The sequence below is a fragment of the Balaenoptera acutorostrata genome, chromosome X, assembly GCF_949987535.1.
Source record: "Balaenoptera acutorostrata chromosome X, mBalAcu1.1, whole genome shotgun sequence".
Classification (NCBI taxonomy): Eukaryota; Metazoa; Chordata; class Mammalia; order Artiodactyla; family Balaenopteridae; genus Balaenoptera; species Balaenoptera acutorostrata.
Genome location: NC_080085.1, coordinates 65416318 through 65440891, shown reverse-complemented (window position 1 = coordinate 65440891; position 24574 = coordinate 65416318). Strand labels below are relative to the sequence as shown.

Genomic DNA, 24574 nt, shown 5'->3' with positions numbered 1-24574 from the left:
AAACTTCTCAGTTCCTGTGCCTCTTTCATCAGAAATAGAATGATGGAAAAACATGGATAATACTCTGGCATGGGGATCATTTCCCAGCTCTGCCACTGGGCTCAGTGTATGACTTTTGGAAAGTCCCTTCTGTTCTCTGGAGCTCAGTTTCAATTCCTTGATCTCTAAGCTATCTTCAGCTCTAAGGTGTGATGTTCTATGATCACATTTGATACTGAGGAGTCAGAAATCAAGCTGAATAATCACAACTTTATATCTTTCACCAAATGACTCTTTTCCTTTTTTGGAAGATATTGATATATTTTAGCATCCACTGTAAGCTTACATTTATTAATATACTTTCCGTATCCTGGAACCAAATTTCTTTCTTCAAATATCCTCTCTAGGTACACCAGTTGCTCCCTCTTATAACCTCCACCCAGCATTTTGACCACCAAGCTATAAACAACCTATTCTCACACTTGTCATTTGCCTTTACTCAAGAATAAGAATCCTAGGTCTCATCACTGAAAGCATGAAACATAATATACTGAGTTAGGGAGGGGCTACTCTTTTGAGCACCTAGGCATTTTTCAAGAGACTTGTTCCTCCTGTTTCTAGATAAGAAGGGAATGGCCATGCCCTCAGCTCCTGGAAAACTTAACTTATGCAGTAATATCATGGATATTCATTTTACTGCTTTACCTGCATTGTCCAACCCTGAGCCCTGAATTGGTTCATGTTCCTGAAATATTCCAGGTCTCCAATCAATCAGTTCAATTCAGAAAGTATTTCCTGAAGGTATGCCTCAAACAAGGTATTGTGGAGGGATATAAAGATAAATAAAACACGGCCCCTGCCCTCAAGGAATTTGCAGTTGTACGGAAGGTTAGGAAAAGCACACAAGTCTAACACAAGATTTAATGTGCTCATTGCTATAAAAGTGATGTTAGCAATTACATGCCTAGGTAAGCTTAGCCCTGTGCTAAGTACTGTGTGGTACACATGGTAAGTGTGTGATTGTCAGTGATGCTTAAACAATATCGATATCAATATCAGTGTATCAATAAAGGAGGTAAGTGTATGCGCTATAGTGGTGAAAGTTTTGAGGAAGAAATAGGACTTCAGCTAGATGTTATTAGGATGGGTAACATCTAGGTAGATGCTAGGAAGAAAGAAATGACATTCTATGTAAGAAGTGTGACTTGAATGTGGTAAGAACACTAAGGAGGCCATCCATTCCTATGTACTGGGTGGGCATTGTGGGTTGTGAGCAGTAATATTAGAGAAGTAAGATGGCCACATGGTAGAGGGTTTTGTAGTTTTGCTACAGTAGGGAATAGATATTAATTTTATGATCTTGAGTGATATTAATATAATGAAAGATAAATTTTAGAAAAGTTACTCAGGTAGTAGCATGCAGGATATATTGAAATTTGCAGAGACAGGAACCAGAAAAAGCAATAAATAGTTGAGCATGTGTCACAATGGCTTCCAGAGGGGTGTGACACTAGAAATGGAGAAGAAGGATTAAAGCCAGGAGACATTTTAAATAACTGGAAACAGTCCCAGTGAGTAGAGAGATCTGGGAGTCATTCATATAGAGATGGTGTTTAAACCCATGAATGGTGTAGAAGATAACAAAGAGAGAGAATAAAGCTAGGGAAAGGAGATAAAATATAAAATTGGGCATCACCTAAGCAATGTTGACATGCATTCATGTGGACAAGGAAATAAATGGAAAAGAGAAAGTCAGAGGGTAAAAGATAAAACCTAAAGGACACTCATAATTCAGGAAAGAGCATTACAAAAATACTGTGAATGAGAGAGTATTGCCCTATTTTACAGATGAAAAAGTTGAAGCTGAGGAAGTAAAGTCACTTATGTAAGGCAATAAAGCAGTCATAACTCAACCTAAGTTCTTCAAGATTCCACATTATGTCCATTTCCCTATTCTTTCCAATCTCTGAGAACCAATGGCTACAAAGCAGTGTACATATACTGTTATGGTCACTTCCCATAGTATCAAAGGTTTATGTAGGAATATAAGATTTTAAAGGAAGGGAGGAGAGCTAGGAGGATGAGACAGGAAGAGAAACAGTGCTGAGCCAGCATACACTGAGACTAAAATGACATCATTCTTGGTTCAAGTAAACATTTATTGAATAATGGTAAAAATCACTACAGCATAGGCAATAAGAGCAGGTGGGGATAGTGAAAGCAGTATAGGTGCAGACGGTAGAAGGAGAAAGTAAATTGTTTTCCTAAATTCTGCATTTGTCGTCTGTTATGCAGAGCCTGATTTTTTTGAAGTATCTGCATTCTTTCAATTTAGTCCTCACCTGGCGATGACTCTACCTTTGCCATTTTAGCTTAATCTCTGGGAGTGAAACTATGAAGGAAGTTGAGAATCGAGTTTTTCAGCTCAAGTTTCAATGTCTGCAAGGCTAATTTTAATTCAAATAATTGCTACGGGGAAGTGTTCTGTGCCAAATACAAGTGTGGATTGAAATGGTAAAGAGTAAAAGAAACCCATTCAGCAGAATACTAAAAGCCAATTTCTGAAAAGGTGCACTACCAAACCATACCTACAAAGTTCTGAAACAGCCAACTGTCAGGAGGAAACAACAAGGCAAATAGTGCATTGAAGTTCCAGAATTGTCTTTTACACTTATCAATTGCTTTCTTGGTAGAAATGTATAGGTAAGATGAGATGTATGCTCAAGCACTTGCTCCCTCTTTTTCTCTTTTGAGGTGTTTGACAAACATAAGTAATTCTCTGTATATCCTTCACTGAAGAGCTGGGCCAATACAACTGCTTTTTGTTCAGACTTAAGGGCAAGAATACCCTAGGCCCAGGATTCCAAACAAGACAGAATGTTGTGCCCACTATGATTCCAAAGACAGGCATTCTAAGAGCCACATTTTACTTTTCCACTCTTCCTGGAAGAAAGTAGACTTGTCTCTGGAGTGTGCCTGGTTAACTCAGTGGCATGAGAAGTTGCCAGCCTGCTGTCGCAAGGGTAACCCGCCCTGGCTGGCCTCTATCTTCTGGGATCCAGACCTCACACTTATGGGAGCACTCTGAACAGCACATCAATTTCATAAAGGAGAATGTCCTAAGCAGAAACTGTAAGGGACAACCACTGTCAACTTCTTTTTTATCTCAAAGTGCCAAGTACATTATTATGCAAGGAATATAAAGAAAGTGATTATCTGTACATTAAGTAAGCTGATTCAGAGTGTACTTTGCTCCTCAAAAGGCTGGGTGTTGAAAACAAGAACATTTGTACCATAAATGATGTTGCTTGTTGATTCCAAAGCCTCTTATTTTCTGGATACTTCATTCCTTTTTAGAAACACACCAACACCTAAAGTACTATAACAGCTATCTCAATTATGTCCAGTGGAATAACAAGACAGGGTAATTTTGTGAGTAGCAAGACCCAAAACATTCTATTAAAGCCAAATGATGTTGAGCTGTCATCACAGCTATTTAAGTCAAATACCAGCCACTATTATAGATCAGATAATGCTGACAAATAAAATAATCTTAGTTCATAGTACAGCAGGCTGACAACTCTTGAAATGTGAATGCTTGGACTGGTTACAAATGCTTCAGTATATAGCACATCAGTCTTTAGATATTTGTGGATGTCCGCTGCCTCCAGGGATTGACCGAGAAAGAAACATGCCAATAAATGAATACCCACCCATACAAGAGAAAGGGACATTTGTTTACTTCACTTTTCAACCTTACAGATTATCCAGAAGGATCATCATCTCTTGCTGTGGAAACGGAAACATAGCAGTTTTCACATTTCCTGCATCTCTCAAACAGGTCAGTATTCTGAGGGAGGCACATAGAGTACCACCTGGACTGCTAAGAGGCAGTCTGGGGAGCAGAACTGGAAAAGGAGTAAGTTATCCCCCTGGCAAACAAGATGTTGAATTCTTCCCTCTTATATTATTCACATAAGCAGAAGTTCTATACATAATTCCCCTGTATATTGTACTGAAAAAGACTCCCTTACTCCCTGTAAACTCACACTATTCACTTTGGCTAAAAGACCCCAGGGTATCCAGGAACAGCCATACATCTCATTTCGGTTATTTACTTTCATACTATGAATTATAAACCTTGTCCTAGTGAATTTCAGGTCTCGGAAATGAAAAAGATTACAAATAGTTTCTTTTTGCCTGACTCCATTATGTCAGTTAATAACCTACTCTTACCCACTAACAGGCAAAAAGTACCATCCCTACACTCCAACTCTCCCGAAATGCTACTAATTTGTTCATCAGTGGCAGGCAGCCTTACACATGGGATTCTCTTTGGCCTGGTGAAAAGCTAAAAAGCCTTCTCTTTGAAACATTGACAGGTAAATAAACCCAATGTAATTCAGTATTAAAAGGAAAACTTTAGTAATAAAAATACCATGGAGCTTGAAACTCTGATCTGATAAGCCTTCCAATTCTATTCCCATGAAAAAGCTGGCAATTATTCAGGAGCCTATCAATCTGTGGGCTCTCAGGTCTTCACTTCTTTACCTTACAGAACCCTGCTGTGCACCAGTATAGGTACTATATAAGACCTTCTATATGGCAGTCATTTTGCTATGTACTTTACATATGTTATCTCATTTAATCCTCACATCAACTCTGTCAGGTGAATGTTACTATTCCCATTTTACTTATGAGAAAACTGAAGTCCAGAGAAGTTAAACCACCTATCTAGCTAGTAAGTGGATAACCTAAGATTGCAACACAGGTCTGTCTGACCTCAGATCATGCCCTTTCCACTATGGCACTACATTTAAAAACCTGACTTGGGATATCTACTGCACCTTCACTTATAATCAAAGGTTTAAAAGAGGGAAGAATTAAATCTGTCTTCTTATCCAAAGCCCTGATGAAATGTGTGACACTTGTATGGTACTAGAACCTAGATTTCATATATACATGGTGCTTATCTCTCTCATTTTCTTATTTTAGCATTTTACTATGGGTATTCTTTGAAATGTCAACAGAAGTTAAAGGGGAAAAAGTTACCTGGTGAAATAAATTTAGGAAACCCTGTATCAAAATTAGAGAGTTATCTTTAGCATAGGAATTATGCAAATAAGTTTTGTGACTCTCCAAGAGGGGGGTATAGTAGCCCTCTGAAACTATTTGACTGAATTTATTTTCTTGTGTGCAGATCATGGAACTTTGTCTTTAGTGCAGTACTTCTCAAGACTTAAAATATGCTAAGGAATTTTGTGAATCCCCTAAAGTGGAATAAGTTTTTTCCAAACTTATATGACCATGTAACTCTTTTTTTTTTTCAGAATACCTTGGGTAAATATTAAACCATAAAATATATAGATATATATTTTTTAGATTTCATTTTATTTTTTTAACATCTTTATTGGAGTATAATTGCTTTACATTGTTGTATTAGTTTCTGCTGTATAACAAAGTGAATCAGCTATACGTATGCATATATCCCCATATCCCCTCCCTCTGGCGTCTCCCTCCCACCCTCCCTATCCCACCCCTCTAGGTGGTCACAAAGCACCCAGCTGATCTCCCTCTGTTATGGGGCTGCTTCCCACTAGCTATCTATTTTACATTTGGTAGTATATATATGTCCATGCCACTCTCTCACTTCGTCCCAGCTTACCCTTCCCCCTCCCCGTGTCCTCAAGTCCATTCTCTACGTCTGTGTCTTTATTCCTGTCCTGCTGCTAGGTTTTTCAGAACCTTTTTTTTTTAGATTCCATATATATGTGTTAGCATACGGTATTTGTTTTTCTCTTTCTGACTTACTTCGCTCTGTATGACAGACTCTAGGTCCATCCACCTCACTACAAGTAACTCAATTTCATTTCTTTTAATGGCTGAGTAATATTCCATTGTATATATGTGCCACATCTACTTTATCCATTCATCTGTGGATATACACTTAGGTTGCTTCCATGTCCTGGCTATTGTAAATAGAGCTGCAATGAACATTGTGGTACATGACTCTTTTTGAATTATGGTTTTCTCAGGGTATATGCCCAATCCAAAAATGGGCAGAAGACCTAAATAGACATTTCTCCAAAGAAGATACACAGATTGCCAACAAACACATGAAAGGATGCTCAACATCACTAATCATTAGAGAAACGCAAATCAAAACTACAATGAGGTATCACCTCCCATCAGTTAGAATGGGCATCATCAGAAAATCTACAAACAACAAATGCTGCAGAGGGTGTGGAGAAAAGGGAACCCTCTTGCACTGTTGGTGGGAATGAAAATTGATACAACCACTATGGAGAACAGTATGGAGGTTCCTTAAAAAACTAAAAATAGAGCTATCATATGACCCAGCATAAAATATATTTTTGATATGATTCCCTAGGTAAGCAAAATTGCCTTTAAGCAATGGTTTTCCCAGGGCACTCTGTTCAAATAAATTAACGGATTAGTTTTGTGGGAATAACAGAGTCATGTTCTAATAATAATAGAAAAGTATTTGGGAACACAGGAGGGAAGAATGGGGCAATCATTTCAACGTTTAACAAGATATGAAGAATTTTTTAATGTATATAATTACTACAGTAATGTTTGTAAAAGCCCCAAACACAAAACAACTTGAATGTCTATCAACATGAGAATGGTTGAATAAGTTATGTATGTCTATAGACTGGCTGAATGGATACAAAAACAATACCCGTATATATGCTGTATGTGTCTCTAGGTCTGAAGAGACCCACTTCAGACCTAGGGACATGTACAGACTGAAAGTGAGGGGCTGGAAAAAGATATTCCATGCAAATGCAAATCAAAAGAAAGCTGGGGGGTAGCAATTCTCACATCAGACAAAATAGACTTTAAAATAAAGACTATTACAAGAGACAAAGAAGGACACTACATAATGATCAAGGGATCAATCCAAGAAGAAGATATAACAATTGTAAATATTTATGCACCCAGCATAGGAGCACCTCAATACATAAGGCAAATGCTAACAACCATAAAAGGGGATCATTGCAACAAAAAGAATAAAATGCCTAGGAATAAACCTACTTAAGGAGACAAAAGACCTGTATGCAGAAAACTATAAGACACTGATGAAAGAAGTTAAAGGTGATACAAGCAGATGGAGAAATATACCATGTTCTTGGATTGGAAGAATCAACATTGTGAAAATGACTCTACTACCCAAAGCAATCTACAGATTCAGTGCAATCCCTATCAAACTCCCAATGGCAGTTTTCACAGAACTAGAACAAACAATTTCAGAATTTGTATGGAAACACAAAAGACCCCAAATAGCCAAAGCAATCTTGAGAAAGAAAAACAGAGCTGGAGGAATCAGGCTCCCTGACTTCAGACTATACTACAAAGCTACAGTAATCAAGACAGTATGCTACTGGCACAAAAACAGAAATATAGATCCATGGAACAGGACAGAAAGCCCAGAGATAAACCCACGCACATATGGTCAACTTATTTTTGATAAAGGAGGCAAGAATATACAATGTAGAAAAGACAGCCTCTTCAATTAGTGGTGCTGGGAAAACTGGAAATCTACATGTAAAAGAATGAAATTAGAACACTCCCTAACACCATACACAAAAATAAACTCAAAATAGATTAAAGACCTAAATGTAAGGCCAGACACTATCAAACTCTTAGAGGAAAACATAGGCAGAACAGTCTATGACATACATCACAGCAAGATCCTTTTTGACCCACCTCCTAGAGAAATGGAAATAAAAACAAAAATAAACAAATGGGACCTAATTAAACACAAAAGCTTTTGCACAGCAAAGGAAACCATAAACAAGACGAAAAGACAACCCAGAAAATGGGAGAAAATATTTGCCAACAATGTGAATGGCAAGGGATTAATCTCCAAAATATACAGGCAGCTCATGCAGCTCAATATCAAAAAAACAAACAACCCAATTCAAAGATGCTCAGAAGACCTAAATAGACATTTCTCCAAAGAAGATATACAGATTGCCAACAAACACATGAAAGGATGCTCAACATCAATAATCGTTAGAGAAATGCAAATCAAAACTACAATGAGGTATTACCTCACACCAGTGAGAATGGTCATCATAAAAAAATCTACAAACAATAAATGCTGGAGAGGGTGTGGAGAAAAGGGAACTCTCCTATACTGTTTGTGGGAATGTAAGTTGATACAGCCACTATGGAGAACAGTATGGAGGTTCCTTAAAAAACTAAAAATACAACTACCATATGACCCAGCAATCCCACTACTGGGCATATACCCTGAGAAAACCGTAACTCAAAAAGAGTCATGTACCACAATGTTCATTGCAGCACTATTTACAATAGCCAGGACACAGAAGCAACCTAAGTGTCCATCAACAGATGAATGGATAAAGAAGATGTGGCACATATATACAGTGGAATGTTACTCAGCCATAGAAAGAAATGAAATTGAGTTATTTGTAGTGAGGTGGATGGAGTTAGAGTCTGTCATACAGAGTGAAGTAAGTCAGAAAGAGAAAAACAAATACCATATGCTAGCACATATATATGGGATCTAAACAAAAAAATGGTTCTGAAGAACCTAGCGGCAGGACAGGAATAAAGGCGCAGATGTAGAGAATGGACTTAAGGATATGGGGAGGGGGAAGGGTAAGCTGGGATGAAGTGAGAGAGTGGCATGGACATATATACACTACCAAATGTAAAATAGATAGCTAGTGGGAAGCAGCTGCATCACGTGGCGAGATCAGCTCGGTGTTTTGTGACCACCTAGAGAGGTGGGATAGGGAGGATGGGAGAGAGACACAAAAAGGAGGGGATATGGGGATATAAGTATACGTATAGCTGATTCACTTTGTTATACATCAGAAACTAACACAACAGTGTAAAGCAATTATACTCCAATAAAGATGTTTAAAAAAGATAAAAAGAAAAAAAGAAGTATGTATGTCTAAATTATTAGATATTTTATACATTTTTGTTTTCTTTTGAAAAGTTTTTAAACTTATTCAACTTCACTAGAAAGAAATGTAAATTAAAATCACCCAAAATATCAATTTTTGTCCCCTAAAGCAGCCAGTTTTTACAATATTGGCAAGAACACGTTGAAACACATGCTTTTATATGCGGCTGATATAAGGTTAAAATCTCAGATAATTTTTTGAGGGCAAAATATATAACATATATCAAAACCTTAAATGGGCCATGCAATTTTATCTGATAACTCCATTTTAGGAATGTATTTTAATGAAATAATCAGAGAACTGTATGACCCTTCATCATTAATTTATTATAATACCAGAAAATTGGAAACAAAACTACATATCTAACAATAGAGGAATAGTGAAATAAATTATTAAATCATTATGATGAACTATTATGTACTGTTAAAAGTAATTATTTTGAAGAATAATTGATAAGATTATGTGGAAAAGCTGTATGAGTGCATTTAATTCTAAAATTTTATTGAGATATAATTCACATACCATGTAATTTGATCACTTACAGTATACAATTCAGTTGTTTTTAGGATATTCACAGAGTCATACAACCATCACCACAATCAATTTTAGAACATTTTATTGCCCCAAAAAGAATCCCCATACTCATTAACAGTCACTCCCCATTCGTCCACTCCCACCCCTAGGAAACCACTAATCTGCTTTCTGTCTCTATAGATTTGCCTATTCTGGACATTCAATATAATCCATGATTCCACAGAAGCATACGATATGTGATTTTTTGGGGAGAAAACATTTGTAAATCAAATATTTGATAGGAGACTTGTATGCAGAATATATAAAGAACTCTTACAATTCTATAAATGAAAAGATAATACAACTTTTTTAATGAGCAAAGGATCTGAATAGACATTTCTCCATATACAAATGATCAATAAGCACATGAAAAGATGCTTAACATCATTAGCTATTAGGGAATACAAATCAAAACCATGAGATACCATTTAATATCCACTAGGATGGCTGTAATCCAGAAGACAGATAACAAGTGTTAATGAGGATGTAAAGAAATCGCAATCCTCATACATTTCTGGTGGCAGTGTAGAATGGTGCAATCACTTTGGAAACAGTTTGGAAGTCCTTCAATATGTTAAACATAAAATTACCATATGCCCCAGCAATTCCACTACTTGGTATATAACCAAGAGAAATGAAAACATATGTCCCAACAAAAACTACTGCATAAATGTTCACAGCAGCATTATTCATAATAGCCAAAAAGTGGAAACATCACTAATATCCATCTACTGATGAGTAGATAAATAAATGTGGCATATCTATACAATGGAACGTCATTTGGCAACCAAGAGAATACATGCTACAACATGGGATGGACCTTGAAAACATTATAAAATTACATTTTTAATTTAATTAAAAACTTTTAAGTATTAAATGTATCTACATATGTAGAAAAACACTGAAAGGAATTATACCAAAAATATAAGTAAAAACAAATTTTCTACATGGGTTACTTCCTTCTCTATCAAGCCTTAATACTTCAACCTCTCTCTTGCCAATATTTTTTTCTCCCTAACTCCATTGCTTTAGCCAGCAAAAATCCAAATTCCAGATTCAATCCAGCTGTCTGCCTTCTCCATTTCTATACTCAGGCTGCTGAGAACCACTACAAAAATAACACAACTGATTATAAATACTAATTGCAGTTGATTATAAATAACACAACTGAGACTACACATTTGTGGCCTCCAACCTTAAGTGGCCTGTTAAGTCCTCACTATTTACCAGTAGTTTTTTCCTTTATTAACCACAACTTCATATAGTCTCTCATATCACTCCTTTCCCATATCATAATGAAAGTCCTAACACATGAAATAGGGCTAAAAAAGGAGATACAAGTCACTCTAATTTTAAAAGAAGAAGTAAAATTATCTCTATTTGCAGATGTCATGATTGTCCACCTAGATCATCCAAAGAATCTACAAAAACTCCTAGAACTAATGAGTGAGTTTATCAAGTTCACAACATACAAGATCAATGCACAAACATCTATTATGTTTCTATACACTAGCAATGCACAACTGGGAAACCAAAATCAAAAACACAATACAATTTACAGTAACTTCAAAAAATTAAATAACTAGATATAAATGTAACAAATCATACACAGTATCTGTATGCTGAAACTTGTAAAACGCTGATGAAAAAAACCATGGAAGACCTAAATAAACAGAGATACATACTATGCTTATGGGTCAGAAGACTCAGTATAAGTAAGATGTCAATACTCCCTAAATTGATAGACAACTTTAATACAATCTTAATTAAAATGCTTTATTTTAATCAAATATTTTGTAGAGATAGACAAGCTTACACTAAAATTTAAATGGAAAAGTAAGGGAACTAGAATAGCCAAAACAATTCTGAAAAAAAATACATAACTGAAGGACTCAAACTGTCCAATTTTAAGACATACTATAATGCTACAGTAGTCAAGACAGTGTGGTATTAGCCAAAGGACAGACCCATAAGCCAATGGAACAGAATAAAAAATAAAATACAGAAATAGACCCATATAAAGATTCTCAACTGATTTTTACACAAAGATACAATGGTAATTCAATGGAGAAAATACAGTCTTCAACAAATAGTGATAGAATAATTGGACATACCTATACTATTACACCTCACAACATATACAAAACTTAACTCAAAATGGATCATAGACCTAAATGTAAAATGTAAAACTATAAAAATCTTAGAAGAAAACATAGGAGAAAATCTTTATCACTTTGAGTTAGGCAAATAGTTCTTAGATATGACATCAAAAGTAATATAATAAAAGAAAAAATTTACAAATTGGACTTCAACAAAATTAAAAATGTATTCTCTGAGAAGAACATTGTTAAGAGAATAAAAAGGCAAGCCACTGACTGGGAGAAAATATTTTCAAAACACATATCTGATAACTGACTTGTATCCAGAATATGTAAAGTGCTCTAAAATCTCAAAAGTAAGGAAACCAACACAATAAAGTAATGGGCAAAAGTTTTCAATGGACACTTCACCAAAGAAGTGGAAATAAACATAAGAAAACATGCTTGATGTGGTTGCCAAGATAGCAGAGTAGGAAGACCCTGAACTTATCTCCTCCGATAGACACACCAAAATTACAACTACTTACAGAGCAGCTATCTATGAAAAAGACCTGAAGCCTAGCAGAAAAGATTTACTACAACTAAAGACATAAAGAAGGAACCACAATGAGATGGGTAGGAGGGGCAGAGACGCAGTAGTCAGAATCCACACCCCCAGGTCAGCGACCACAAATGGGAGGAATATCACAATCATAGAGATTCTCCCCAAGGAGCAAGGGGTCTGACTCCCATGTCAGGCTCCCTAGCCTGGGCATCCTGCACTGGGAAGACGGGCTCCCAGAACATCTGACATTGAAAACTATCAGGGCTTAGGTTGAGAAAGCTGGAAGGCCGTAAGAAACAGACTCTGCTCTTAAAGGGCACATGCAAAATCCCACATGTTCCAAGTCCCAGGGCAGAGGCAGTAGTTTGAAAGGAGCCTGGGTCAGACCCACTTGTTGATCTTGGAGAGACTCCTGGAGAGACAGGGGGGCAACTGCTACTCACCTGGGGAATGGAGACAGTGGCAGCAGCCATTGGGGACCTCATTCTATCGTGATAATACCAGCACTGGCAAGCACCATTTTGGAATCCTCCTACCAGACTTAGCACTGGGGACTCAGCCCCACCTACCAGCAGGCTGACAGCAGCTCCAAACCCCTCTGGGCCACACAGCCAACCATGTAGGAAGCCTATCCCACACTTCAGTGGGCCCACAGCTACTGCACAAGGCATGGCCTCACAGCCAACCAGACTGTGATCAAGACCTACCCACCAACACACCCCCAGTAGTTAGCCCTGACACAACAGAACGGCACATGCAGCCCACATGGGGGCACCCCAGAGCATGCTGCTGGGCCCCATAGGACGTCTCCCACATAAGGTCACTTCTCCAAGATCAGGAAACATAACCAACCTACCAAATACATAGAAATAAAAACAGCAAATTAGACAAAATGAAGTGAAAGAGGAATATGTTCCAAACAAAGGAACAAGATAAAACCCCAGAAGAAGAACTAAATGAAATGAAATGGAGATAAGCAATCTACATGATAAAGAGTTCAAGGTAATCATCAGAATGATGTTTAACAAACTCAAGAGAAGAATGGATGAACACAGTGAAAATTTCAACAAAGGGTTAGAAAATGTAAAGAAGAATCAAATACAGTTGAAGAATACAATAACTGAAATAAAAAACACTAGAAGGAGTCAACAATAGATTAGATGACACAGAGGAATGGATCAGAGATCTAGATGACACAGCATAGTGGAAATCACCCAAGCTGAACAAGGAAAAGAAAAAAAGAGCTTTTAGAAAAATGAGGATCGTTTAAGAGACCTCTGAGACAGCATCAGCATACTACATTCTCATTATAGGGATCACAGAAAGAGAAGAGATAGAGATAAAGGGTTAGAGAACTTATTTGAAGAAATAATAGCTGAAAACTTCCCTAACCTGGGAAAGGAAAAGACATCCAGATTCAGGAAGCACAGAGGGTCCCAAACAAGATGAACACACACCAAGACACATTATATCTAAATGGCAAAATTCAAATAAAACAATCTTAAAAGCAGCAACAGAAAAGCAACATGTTATGTACAAGGGCACTCCCATAAAGCTATCATCTGACTTTTCAGCAGAAACTCTGCAGGCCAAAAGGGATTGGCACAATATACTGGAAGTGATGAAAGGAAAAAAGTTACAACCAAGACTACTCTACCCTGCAAAGTTCTCATTCAGATTTGAAGAAGTGATAAAGAGTTTTACAAAGCAAAAGCAAAAAGAGTTCAGCACCACTAAACCAGCTTAACAAGAAATGTTAAAGGCACTTCTCTAAGCAAAAAAGGCCACAACTAGAAATATGAAAATTATGAAAAGAAAAATCTCACTGGTAAAGGCAAACATGCAGTAAAGGTAGTAGAATAACCACTTATAAATCTAGTAGGAAGGTTAAAAGACAAAAGCAGTAAAATCATCTATATCCACAATAAGTAGTTATGGGATACACAAAACAAAAAGTTGTAAAATATGATGCCAAAAACAATAAACACTGGGGGTGGGGAGGAGTAGAAATGTAAGATGGTTAGAATGCACTTGAACTTAAGAGATCATCAACTTAAAATAATCACATATATATAGAGAGGTTGTTATATATGTACCTCACAGCAACTACAAACCAAAACCATATAATAGATACATACACAAAAAAGAGAAACACTAAAGGTAGTCATTAAATTATAAGGGAAGACAGCAAAAGAAGAAGGGAACAACAAAAAGAACTACAAAACCAACCCAAAAACAGTTAACAAAATGGCAATAAGTAATACCTATCAATAATTACTTTAAATGTAGATGGAGTAAATGCTCCAATCTAAAGACATAGAGTGGCTGAATGGATTAAAAAGCAAGACCCATACATATGCTCCCTACAAGAGACTCAACTTCAGATCTAAAGCCACACACAGACTGAAAGTAAGGAGATGGAAAAATGTATTCCATGCAAATGGAAGCTAAAAGAAAGCTGGTGTAGCAGTACTTGCATCAGACAAAATCGATTTTAAAACAAAGAGTGTAAGAGTGTTACAAGAGGCAAAAAAGGACATCACATAATGATAAAGGGATCAATCCAACCAAGAGATATACCAATCATAAATATATATGTACTCAACATAGTAGCACCTAAATACATAAAGCAAATATTAACAAACATAAAGGAGAACTTGACAGTAATGCAATAATTGTAGGGAAATTTACCACCCCACTTACATCAATAGACAGATCATCCACACAAAATCAATAAACACTGGCCTTAAATATGAATATGTTCAATAATATTGTAATAACTTTGTATGGAGACAGATGGTTACTAGACTTATCAGGGTGATAATTCCATAATGTATGCAAATGTCAGATCACCATGTAGTACACTTGAAGCTAACATAATGTTGTACATCAACTATATTTCAATTAAAATAAATTTAAATTGATTGTGAATATTCTATGAAATTAGTGCCAAAAGTCTTTGTTAAAATATAGTCATTCACATTTGAAAATTGGTAGTATGGCAGTGGAGTTACTTTTAAAAAACAGATATCCATGGGACTTCCCTGGTGATGCAGTGGTTAAGAATCTGCCTGCCAATGCAGGGGACATGGGTTCGAGCCCTGGTCTGGGAAGATCCCACATGCTGTGGAGCAACAAAGCCCTTGCACCACAACTACTGAGCCTGCGCTCTAGAGCCTGCGAGCCACAACTACTGAAATCCCGCACACCTGCGTGCCACAACCACTGAAGTTCGTACGTCATAACTACTGAAGCCCACGTGCCTAGAGCCCGTGCTCCGCAACAAGAGAAGCCACCGCAATGAGAAGGCCGTGCACCACAACGAAGAGTAGCCCCTGCTCGCCGCAACTAGAGAAAGCCCACACACAGCAACGAATACCCAATGCAGCCAAAAAATAAATAAACAAATTTTTTTTAAAAAAGAGAAAAAATTTTTAATAAATAAATAAAATATAGATATCCATTGAGGAGGTGGGGGGAAGGAAAGCTGCTCAATATCACTAGCCATTAGGAAAATGCAAATTAAAACCACAAGGAGATTCCTTTATACCCATACTGGAATGGGTAATTTTTTTTTTTTTTACATAGGGATAATTCCAAGTGCTCTTAAGGATGCAGAACAATTGGAATTCTCATACATTTCTTGTGGGAATGCAAAATAGCTCAGGTACTCTGAAAAACAGTTTGACAGTTCCTTATAAAGTTTCTTATAACGTTAAACATACACTTACCATATGACCCAGTAATCCTACTCCTGCATATTTCCCCTAGAAAATGAAAACCTGTGTTCACACAAAAATTTGTATATGAATGGTTATAGCAGCTTTATTTATACTAGCCCAAACCTGGAAAGCAAACGAAATGTCCTTCAATGGGTAGAGTAAACAAATTATACTACTCAGCAATCAAAAGTAATGAACAATTGATACTCATAGCAACATAGATGAACCTAAAATGCATTATTGTAAGTGAAAAAAATCCCGGTTCATAGCACAGGGAATGTAGTCAATAATACTGTAATAACCTTTGTATGGTGCATAATCTATAAAAATATCAAATCACTATGTTGTATACCTGAAACTAATATCATATTGTAAGTCAACTATACTTCAACTTAAAAAAACAAAAATATATTTTTAAAGGCTATGTGCTATATGATTCCATTTGTATGAAATTTTGGAAAAGGCAAAAATACATAGAGAGAAAACAGATTGGTGGTTGCCTGGCTTAGGGAGCGGAGGAAGTTCTACATTGTATCTGAGATGGTGGTTTCAAGATTCTACACATGTGTAAAAGCTCACAGAACTGTAAACCAAACAAAAGTTAATTTTACTACATTTAAATTTAAAAATTAAAAAAATCCTTCTCTCATGCTTCTCTGGAACTTCCTACACCCTTCTTCCCCCCACCCCTACCATCAGACATCTCCTTCTTAAGACAGTGTCTTCCCAAACTTTGCTAGGTTTTCTCCTGACCATCACATAAATCTACTCATTCCTTAGGGAATCTACCCATTTCTTGGCTAAAGGGCATATGTATGCTGATAACTACTGGATATGTATCTCCAGCCCAGAACTCTTTCCTGAGTTCCAGACCTGAATAACCAAGTACCTTTCAATTTCACCCACCCCAAAATCCATTACCTGTTTTGTTCCTTCTCCTTCCTCTCTCACTCACATCTAATTATTCACTGAGGTGTGTTGATTGTAATTCCTAAATATCTCTGGAAACCGTGTACTTTTTCTAGCCTGATTACCATGACCCCAGACCATGTGTCTGTCATCTGTGTTACTGCAATAGCTTTTTAACTGATTTTCCTGATTCCCATCTTGCCCCTCTTCCAGTCCATTCTCCATATTGCAACTAGAAAGATGAAACACTTAAAGCTGTGTAATGGCTCTTTTGTTGGCTTCAGCATAGTCTGAACTCCTTAACATGGCTTACAAGCCCTTTTATGATCCAGCCCCTGTTCATCTCTCCAGATTCTCAACTCTGAAGCTTCCTCTTCACCAGTTCTATCCCCACATTCTATACTTGAGCCACACCTCAACTTCTTTCAGCCCCTCAAACATGCCACTGATGCTTCCCATGATTGGGATGCTTCCTCAGCAACCTCCCACCTCCTCCATTCCAGTCTCCTTCAGCTGGCTATATAGTCTTTATTCTCTAGGTTTCAGCCTCCACATCATTTACTCGGGTATATCACTGACTGATGTCTTTTGGGTGCCACCATAATAACATTATGAGAGCCCTTTTATTCTGTGTTGTAATAGCCTACTTACTTTTCTGTCGCCCAAACTAGATTGTAAGCTCCTTGAGAGCTGTCACTATGTCTTGTTCACATTTTAGTGCCAGCTTCTAGCACAATGCCTCGTACATGCTAAGTATTCAATAAATATTTGTCAAATGAATGAATGAGAAGGAGGGAGGGTGGGAAACAGTCTCTGAGATTATAGGTCATGTTTTTCTTTATCCCTTTCTATAGTTTCCAATTATTCTATGATGAACATAAAGTTGCTTTTATAATAAAAAAATACGTTAGGAAATTCCCTGGAGGTCCAGTGGTTAAGAGTCGACGCTTTCACTGCCGTGAGCCCAGGTTCAATCCCTGGTCAGGGAACTAAGATCCCTCAAGCCACACAGCATGGCCAAGAGGAAAAGTTAGAAATAATTTTAAAAGTATATTAAACATAAAAGAAAAGAGAAAAAACTATGAAGAAAATTTAAATCACCTATAATCCCACCACCTGAAGATAACTCATGTTAACATTTTGTTATATTCCATCGATATTTTATATGAATATATTTGTTAAACATTGAGACCATATTGTGTTCAGTTTTGAATTCTGCTTTTTTTTAACATCTTTATTGGAGTATAATTGCTTTACAATGGTGTTCTAGTTTCTGCTTTATAACAAAGTGAATCAGTTATACATATACATATGTTCCCATATCTCTTCCCTCTTGCATCTCCCTCCCTCCCACCCTCCCTATCCCACCCCTCTAGGTGATCACAAAGCACCGAGCTGATCTCCCTGTGCTATACGGCTGCTTCCCACTAGCTGTCTATTTTACGTTTGGTAGTGTACATATGTCCATGACACTCTCTTACCCTGTCACATCTCACCCCACCCCTCCCCATATCCTCAAGTCCATTCTCTAGTAGGTCTATGTCTTTATTCCCATCTTGCCACTAGGTTCTTCAGGGCCTTTTTTTTTTTTTCCTTAGATTCCATATATATGTGTTCGCATACTGTATTTGTTTTTCTCTTTCTGACTTACTTCACTCTGTATGACAGACTCTAACTCCATCCACCTCACTACAAATAACTCAATTTTGTTTCTTTTTATGGCTGAGGAATATTCCATTGTATATATGTGCCACATCTTCTTTATCCATTCAGCCAATGATGGACACTTAGGTTGCTTCCATGTCCTGGCTATTGTAAATAGAGCTGCAATGAACATTTTGGTACATGACTCTTTTTGAGTTATGGTTTTCTCAGGGTATATGCCCAGTAGTGGGATTACTGGGTCAAATGGTAGTTCTATTTTTAGTTTTTTAAGGAACCTCCATACTGTTCTCCATAGTGGCTGTATCAATTTACATTCCCACCAACAGTGCAAGAGGGTTCCCTTTTCTCCACACCCTCTCCAGCTTGAATTCTGCTTTTTTCACTAATGCTGAAAGTAATTTCCCATTACATAAAGATGCCATTGTTTACTTAACCAATTCTCTGCTGTCCAACATTAAGATTTTATTCAGTTTTTCACTATTATGAGTAAGGCTGCCAATAATATCATTGAACTTAAACTTTTTCCTCATTTATAATCATTTTCCTATGATAGGCTCCTAGAAGCAAAACTACCGCTATGAACTTTTTAAAAGACCATTAATATATATGGCCAAATTGTTTTCCAGAAAGCTTATACTAATAATAGCTGCTTGAGTACCTACTATATACCTACTATATGCCAGATATTGTTTTAGTTAGATTTTGTTATGCCTGTTTTACAGATGAAGAAACTAATTTGTCCAGAATCACAGAGATAGCAAATAGCAAAGTTAGAATTCAAATTCAGAATTGCCCAGTTTCAAAGCTTATGTTATTTCTTGTGAATTTCAGAAATAAATATTTTTGCATTATCAAATTATTATGTATATGTACTAGAGGAAATGTGGAAAATACAAGTAGAAAGTAGAGAAAATGAAAATAAATTACCCATGAATCCACCACTTTCAACAACTTAGTGTCTTTCATTGTTCTTTGTTCCAGATAAAGATTCTGGGTTAAAAATAAGTATAACATTTTATATGTAATTTTGCATCCTGCTTTTTTCACTTAATATTTTTCAGTGCTGACCCATACTCTTCAAAAATATATAACAGTTGCATATTATTGTCAATGGATGTTACCATGTGGATATTTACAGTAGTTTAGCTCACCTGTGAATTTCTTTTTTTCATTCCAGGACCCTCTATCTCCAATGAAGCTTACAGAGTTCAATGTTGGGAACCATTCTAATCTTCAAAATAAGTCACCATGGCAGATTGGAAGCTTCACAATTTGAAAGCATCCCATCAAATACTTGCTGTGCAGATAGATGTTTCAGGACTTTACAGGTTATTTAATTTACTAGCTGAACTCATCAATCTGGTAGCAATTAATTCAAGCCAGTCTTCCTCTGCTTCTTTCTTCATTTCCCCTCTCCCCATCTGTGAAAGCCTAAATGTAACATATTTATCTTTCCAGAGGCTCTTTTCATTCCTCCTGTCAGGTAAAGGGGAACTCAAAAGACTTCCTTGGAGTCTTTAACTCCCCTAGAAAGACTGTTAATCATATCTATAGAGTCTTTGTTTTATTGAGGGGAATCAGACTAGCTTGCTGCTTGTACACATGTGCATTTATAAGCATGCATATGTGCAGCATATTTACACAAAATTCTTCTGTGGTGTTGTGAAAATTGAAGCTTAAAAAAAATCTGAAGTTTTTATTCAATCATATTTTTTTAATAGCAATTTAAATATTTGCTGAGCTGTGAACACCTTCCCTATATCAGGTACCTAAAATTCAAGAGGGAGATTCAACACTGTGATCAAGGTCCTCAAACTGGGAATTGAACAACTATGTAAAACCTGTTCTCTGTCATAGATGTGTGGTATTCCTGAAAACACCACAGCTAAGAGAGAAGATCAAATCAGATTTCCATTTTATTTAACATAATGATTGGTGTTTTAAAGACTTTTAATGCCAGACTGTGGTAAAATTCTCTAGTAACGTTTATTCTTTTCTCTGCTACCTAGCTTTATTTTAGCCTTTATGAATTACTCTTATGATGAAAGAAAAACTATAAACCTAAGTTATGGACCATTGGCTTTGTTAAGGGGTTTAAGGGTGATGTTCAGGTTTAATTACAATACTGTTAATAAGGGTGAAGTTTCACAGTTGAAATTAGCCTAAGAATTAGCACTAAAGATACTTTTTTTCACAACAGGGATTAGTGTACAGATAGTGAAAAACCTAATAGTAATATGCCAATTCTTTCTCTTTTTTCTTTTCTTTTCTTTTTTTTTTAGTTCCAGTAGTAGTGCAGCCATTAAGATAGTTTACATCCATTTCCCAATTTATTTATAATAAGCCTTTATTTTAGTCCTAGTGCCTGAATCAATGAGTATGGACATTAATGCTGCTTCTCTATAATAATACCTAAGAGTATTGATGGTTTTCATTTCTCAGTCAGTGTCATAGTGCCCAGCTGCTAACAATAGAAGTCCCAACTCTTACAGAGATCAGTGAGTTAGAGGCATCGTACTGATAACAAGTTGTTGAGCTCCTAGAGGGATGTTAGTTTTGCTAAATTATTCCCCCTAAAACCTTTTTGAGTAAAAAAGAATTGCCTGCCACAAACAATTCAGTGTTCAGATTCCAGTAGAGCTGTGAATGTCAGCAATTCAGCTACTTAAAGCAACGAAAGACCTGTTCATTTGAATCCTCTAGGTAATTTTGGTCATGGTAAGACTTTCAGCATAAATTAAATGGATTGTGATTGTGGCCAGCATTTCATTTGAGAGGATACTAGACACGACTAAATCTATTAGGGCCAGGGACTGTTTCTCAAACTCAGATGCCAAGAACCAGCCTAGAGGACTATGCACACTGGGTTTCATGAAGAAGTCGTGTATGTTCAGATGGGAAGATTTTTTTCCCCCTTCCTCTTTCCCTTTAAAACACTCTCTTGTTTGGGTTTATCTTGAAAGCTTATTTGATCATCCACATGGTCTTATGTTTGCCAAGCCTTGCCTTATATTCATGTAGAAATGCACCTTTCCTAAAGGTAGGGCTGTTGCTTACTCCACAGCCAGTAGGCCTCAAAGCAATCTTTCCCATCCATCATCTTCTGCCAAGAGTTTAGGCAGAATAGCCGCTAACTATGATTCAAAGTCAGGAAGGAATCAAGAACTTATTTAATGAATAGAGTGTATCAGCACTCAGCACTCATAGAAATCAGGTCATAAAAGACAGTGTCAGGGAACTACAAAAAAGTACTGGAAGGGTAAAGCTCAGGAAAGCTATAATGCAAAGTTGATTGTTTAATGTCTTACAGACTTACACTGTCTTCAAAAGGCCAAATAAATCAGGGTTTTACCTGGGGGCTTAGGGAAATAAAGAAACCCTACTCCTATCTCTGAACCTTTATTCCAATAGCTTATAGATTCTGATACTATCCCCGTTATAGGTCATTGAGTATTGACTTCTATACCTAGACACCACCCCCCCAACTGGTTGATTATTTATAAGGAAGACAGACAGGTTTGTTTGATAATTAGCATACCCTTATCTGGCTCCTTTGCTTGCTTTTCCTTGGGGCCATGTCCAATAACCTCTGTGGGATCTCATTTCCCAATCTTTGGTACCCATCTTCCCCATTTGCAAAACAAAGACACTCATTGTTAGGATCATACAGGTGAAAGGTGCTATGTAACTCCCCAGTGCTCTTATATATCCTTCATTGCAGGAATGGAATGCAAAGTTTAACCAGAACAGTATTTCTAAACAAATCGGTGTGCTCCATTCTTTCTTCCACACTCTCATTGATGATTTGTTCTTGCAGAACTTATAGTACCTTATTAATGTTATTCCATTCATTCCAACAACGTCCTTGGAAAGAGGTGGAATAGAAGTGATTTTCCTCATGGTACAACCTGAAAAATTAAGGACAAAAGAAATGAAGCACCCTCCAAAAGCACATAGCTGTCTGGGACAGAACTCACAATTGCCATGTCCAGTGCACCGTTAGAGTGACTTGGCTTCCCAGTACTGGAATAACCATGGAGCAGCCTAGAACACTGAGAGCAATTGGGGCAGGACCACATTTCAGAAGAGTCTCACTTTGTCCAAAATCTGAAAGTATGCAATTGATGCAATTCTTATTTTCTATGTGATAGAAGTGTAATATGTGCCTCTTTCCCCTTCTGGCCCCATGTGACACATATATTTCACACTGTGTGGCATCAGCCAGTGCCATTATGTCCTCTGGCACCCATAGAGCCCACTCTCAGGATTGTCTTTGCCAGAGAAAAGAATGTGCTTCCTCATGTTTATGCCAAGTTGCACAAAGTGTAGACATTGAGATTAATGAAGATTTAAGCACAATCCTAGCAGGTATAAGAATATTGAATATACATTATAGTAACGTGCACCTGAAATTTAATATGGCCCAAATTCATAGGAATATAACAGTCATGCAAAGCCTATCCCTTTCACCTATCATCACACATATATATCTATACATGTGTGCACACACACAGTACCCCAAAAGCAGGCTGCCTGGTCATCAGGAGCAAATACTTTAAAGGAATGAGTCTCTGTCCTCTTAGAAAAAAGTCCAACAGTCACTGCAGGTGAAGAATATTCCATTCATACGTTCTAAAACTTCTGCTCCTAGAGTAGCTAATGTACTCAGTTGGTGCCAAAGACATGTTCTGTGCCTCTATCAGAGTCACAGAAGGCATGTGACAAGATTGTTAGACCTTTCCACAAGTCTCATGTTCTTTGAAAATTCACGAGTTCCATCCAATCAGTAGTAAATAGTTTATGAGGTATGGTACATCTGCATTTCTTTAACCAGAGCTATAATGTACCGTATTAAATTGTAGTCTTTTGCATGCAGGTATTATGTAATATAATGAATGGATGGCACCTAATAGCATGCAACCCATGACCGTTTACTTCCCCAAAAGGGCTAGGGCTGTGTCCCACACAGTGTTCAAAACTATTAAATGTACTCTTTAATGCAGCAGGAAAGCTTGTACTGGGTCTTGGTAATATATGACATGCATTGGAGAGCCAGAAAAAGAAAAGCACTGGAGACCTCAGCAGTTACGCTCAAGTTGCCAATTTGCTACAAACTCTTTTTTCCACCAATCTGCTCAAAGTAATTGTATATAATATTCTTAAAACCATGTGTCTTGCTACAAAAATACCCACAAATACTGACCAGCTTTATCTTCCTAAGTTCTTTATTAAAAGCATATGCATAAAATTGTCATTTCTTTTCTATATTATGGAGTTGTTAAACAATGTTGGCAAAGGCTAAAATTTCAGACCACCTTGATGGAAGTTTCCATACTTCTCATTTCATGGGTGTAATAGTGGAGTTTATTCACTCCCAGGTTGATTTGTATGTGGCATGTAGACTCCTCTGTAACATCTCATCTTCCAAACACCCGCCCCGTCCCTGTGCTCAGTGTTTCTTATGTTCCTACATGGATATTAGTTGGGAAATTAGCAGCAATGGCTTTTAGATAGAATGCTGACTAGTCTAATGTCACTTAATAAGTTCAATCTGCTCAGCCTCACACATCTTTTGCCTTTCCCTCTGTTACTGTGATAAGTAAAAAGAAAAAGAAAACTTATATGTCTAAGGGTGATATGAACTCTGGTTTCCTTTTTCTTACAGTGAAGACTATGTTTATTGTTCTCCAGATGCATGTTACCTGAAAAAAAAATACAATGATGCTGAGAAAAGATTACAGTGGTCCACTTGCTCCTAATTTATATCTTACCCTCAGAGAAACATTTGGAGAGACCCTTATTCAGTAAGCCTCAGATAAGCTTCCCCTCAATAGATGCTTCATTTGCACAAAAAAATCATTTTCAGACAGAATTAGCCAACAAGAAGGCAGAAGTCATTGAAAATGCAGAGCACTGAAAGCTGAACTTTGGAACAAAATTGCTGACCATGACTAAATAATAATGGAGAATCACTTTGGAAAGGCCCAATCTGTAGAGGTCAGACAACACAAACCAGAAAGAAGTCTTTTATTCCAATTAAGCTTATTTAAAAAGTACTTACTTTGACTAGGTAAAGACCTCAGAACATCTCAGTTGAAAACTCCCATTTCATTTATT

At 37.0% G+C, this 24574-nt stretch overlaps 1 protein-coding gene across 2 annotated transcripts in view; it reads left to right on the top strand.

The window, feature by feature from the left end:
• Window positions 1–23668, top strand: part of ZDHHC15 (zinc finger DHHC-type palmitoyltransferase 15) — a 127378-nt gene extending 103710 nt beyond the window's left edge. Inside the window, exons 11-12 of one of the 2 annotated variants that reach the window (XM_057537544.1) lie at window positions 3742–3820; window positions 19635–23668. In XM_057537544.1, coding sequence (XP_057393527.1) covers window positions 3742–3788 — 47 coding nt within the window. In that variant the 3' untranslated portion in view covers window positions 3789–3820; window positions 19635–23668. The remainder of the gene's footprint in view (window positions 1–3741; window positions 3821–19634) is intronic. The other variant, XM_057537545.1, reaches the window with a different exon arrangement.
• The last annotated feature ends 906 nt before the right edge of the window (window positions 23669–24574 follow it).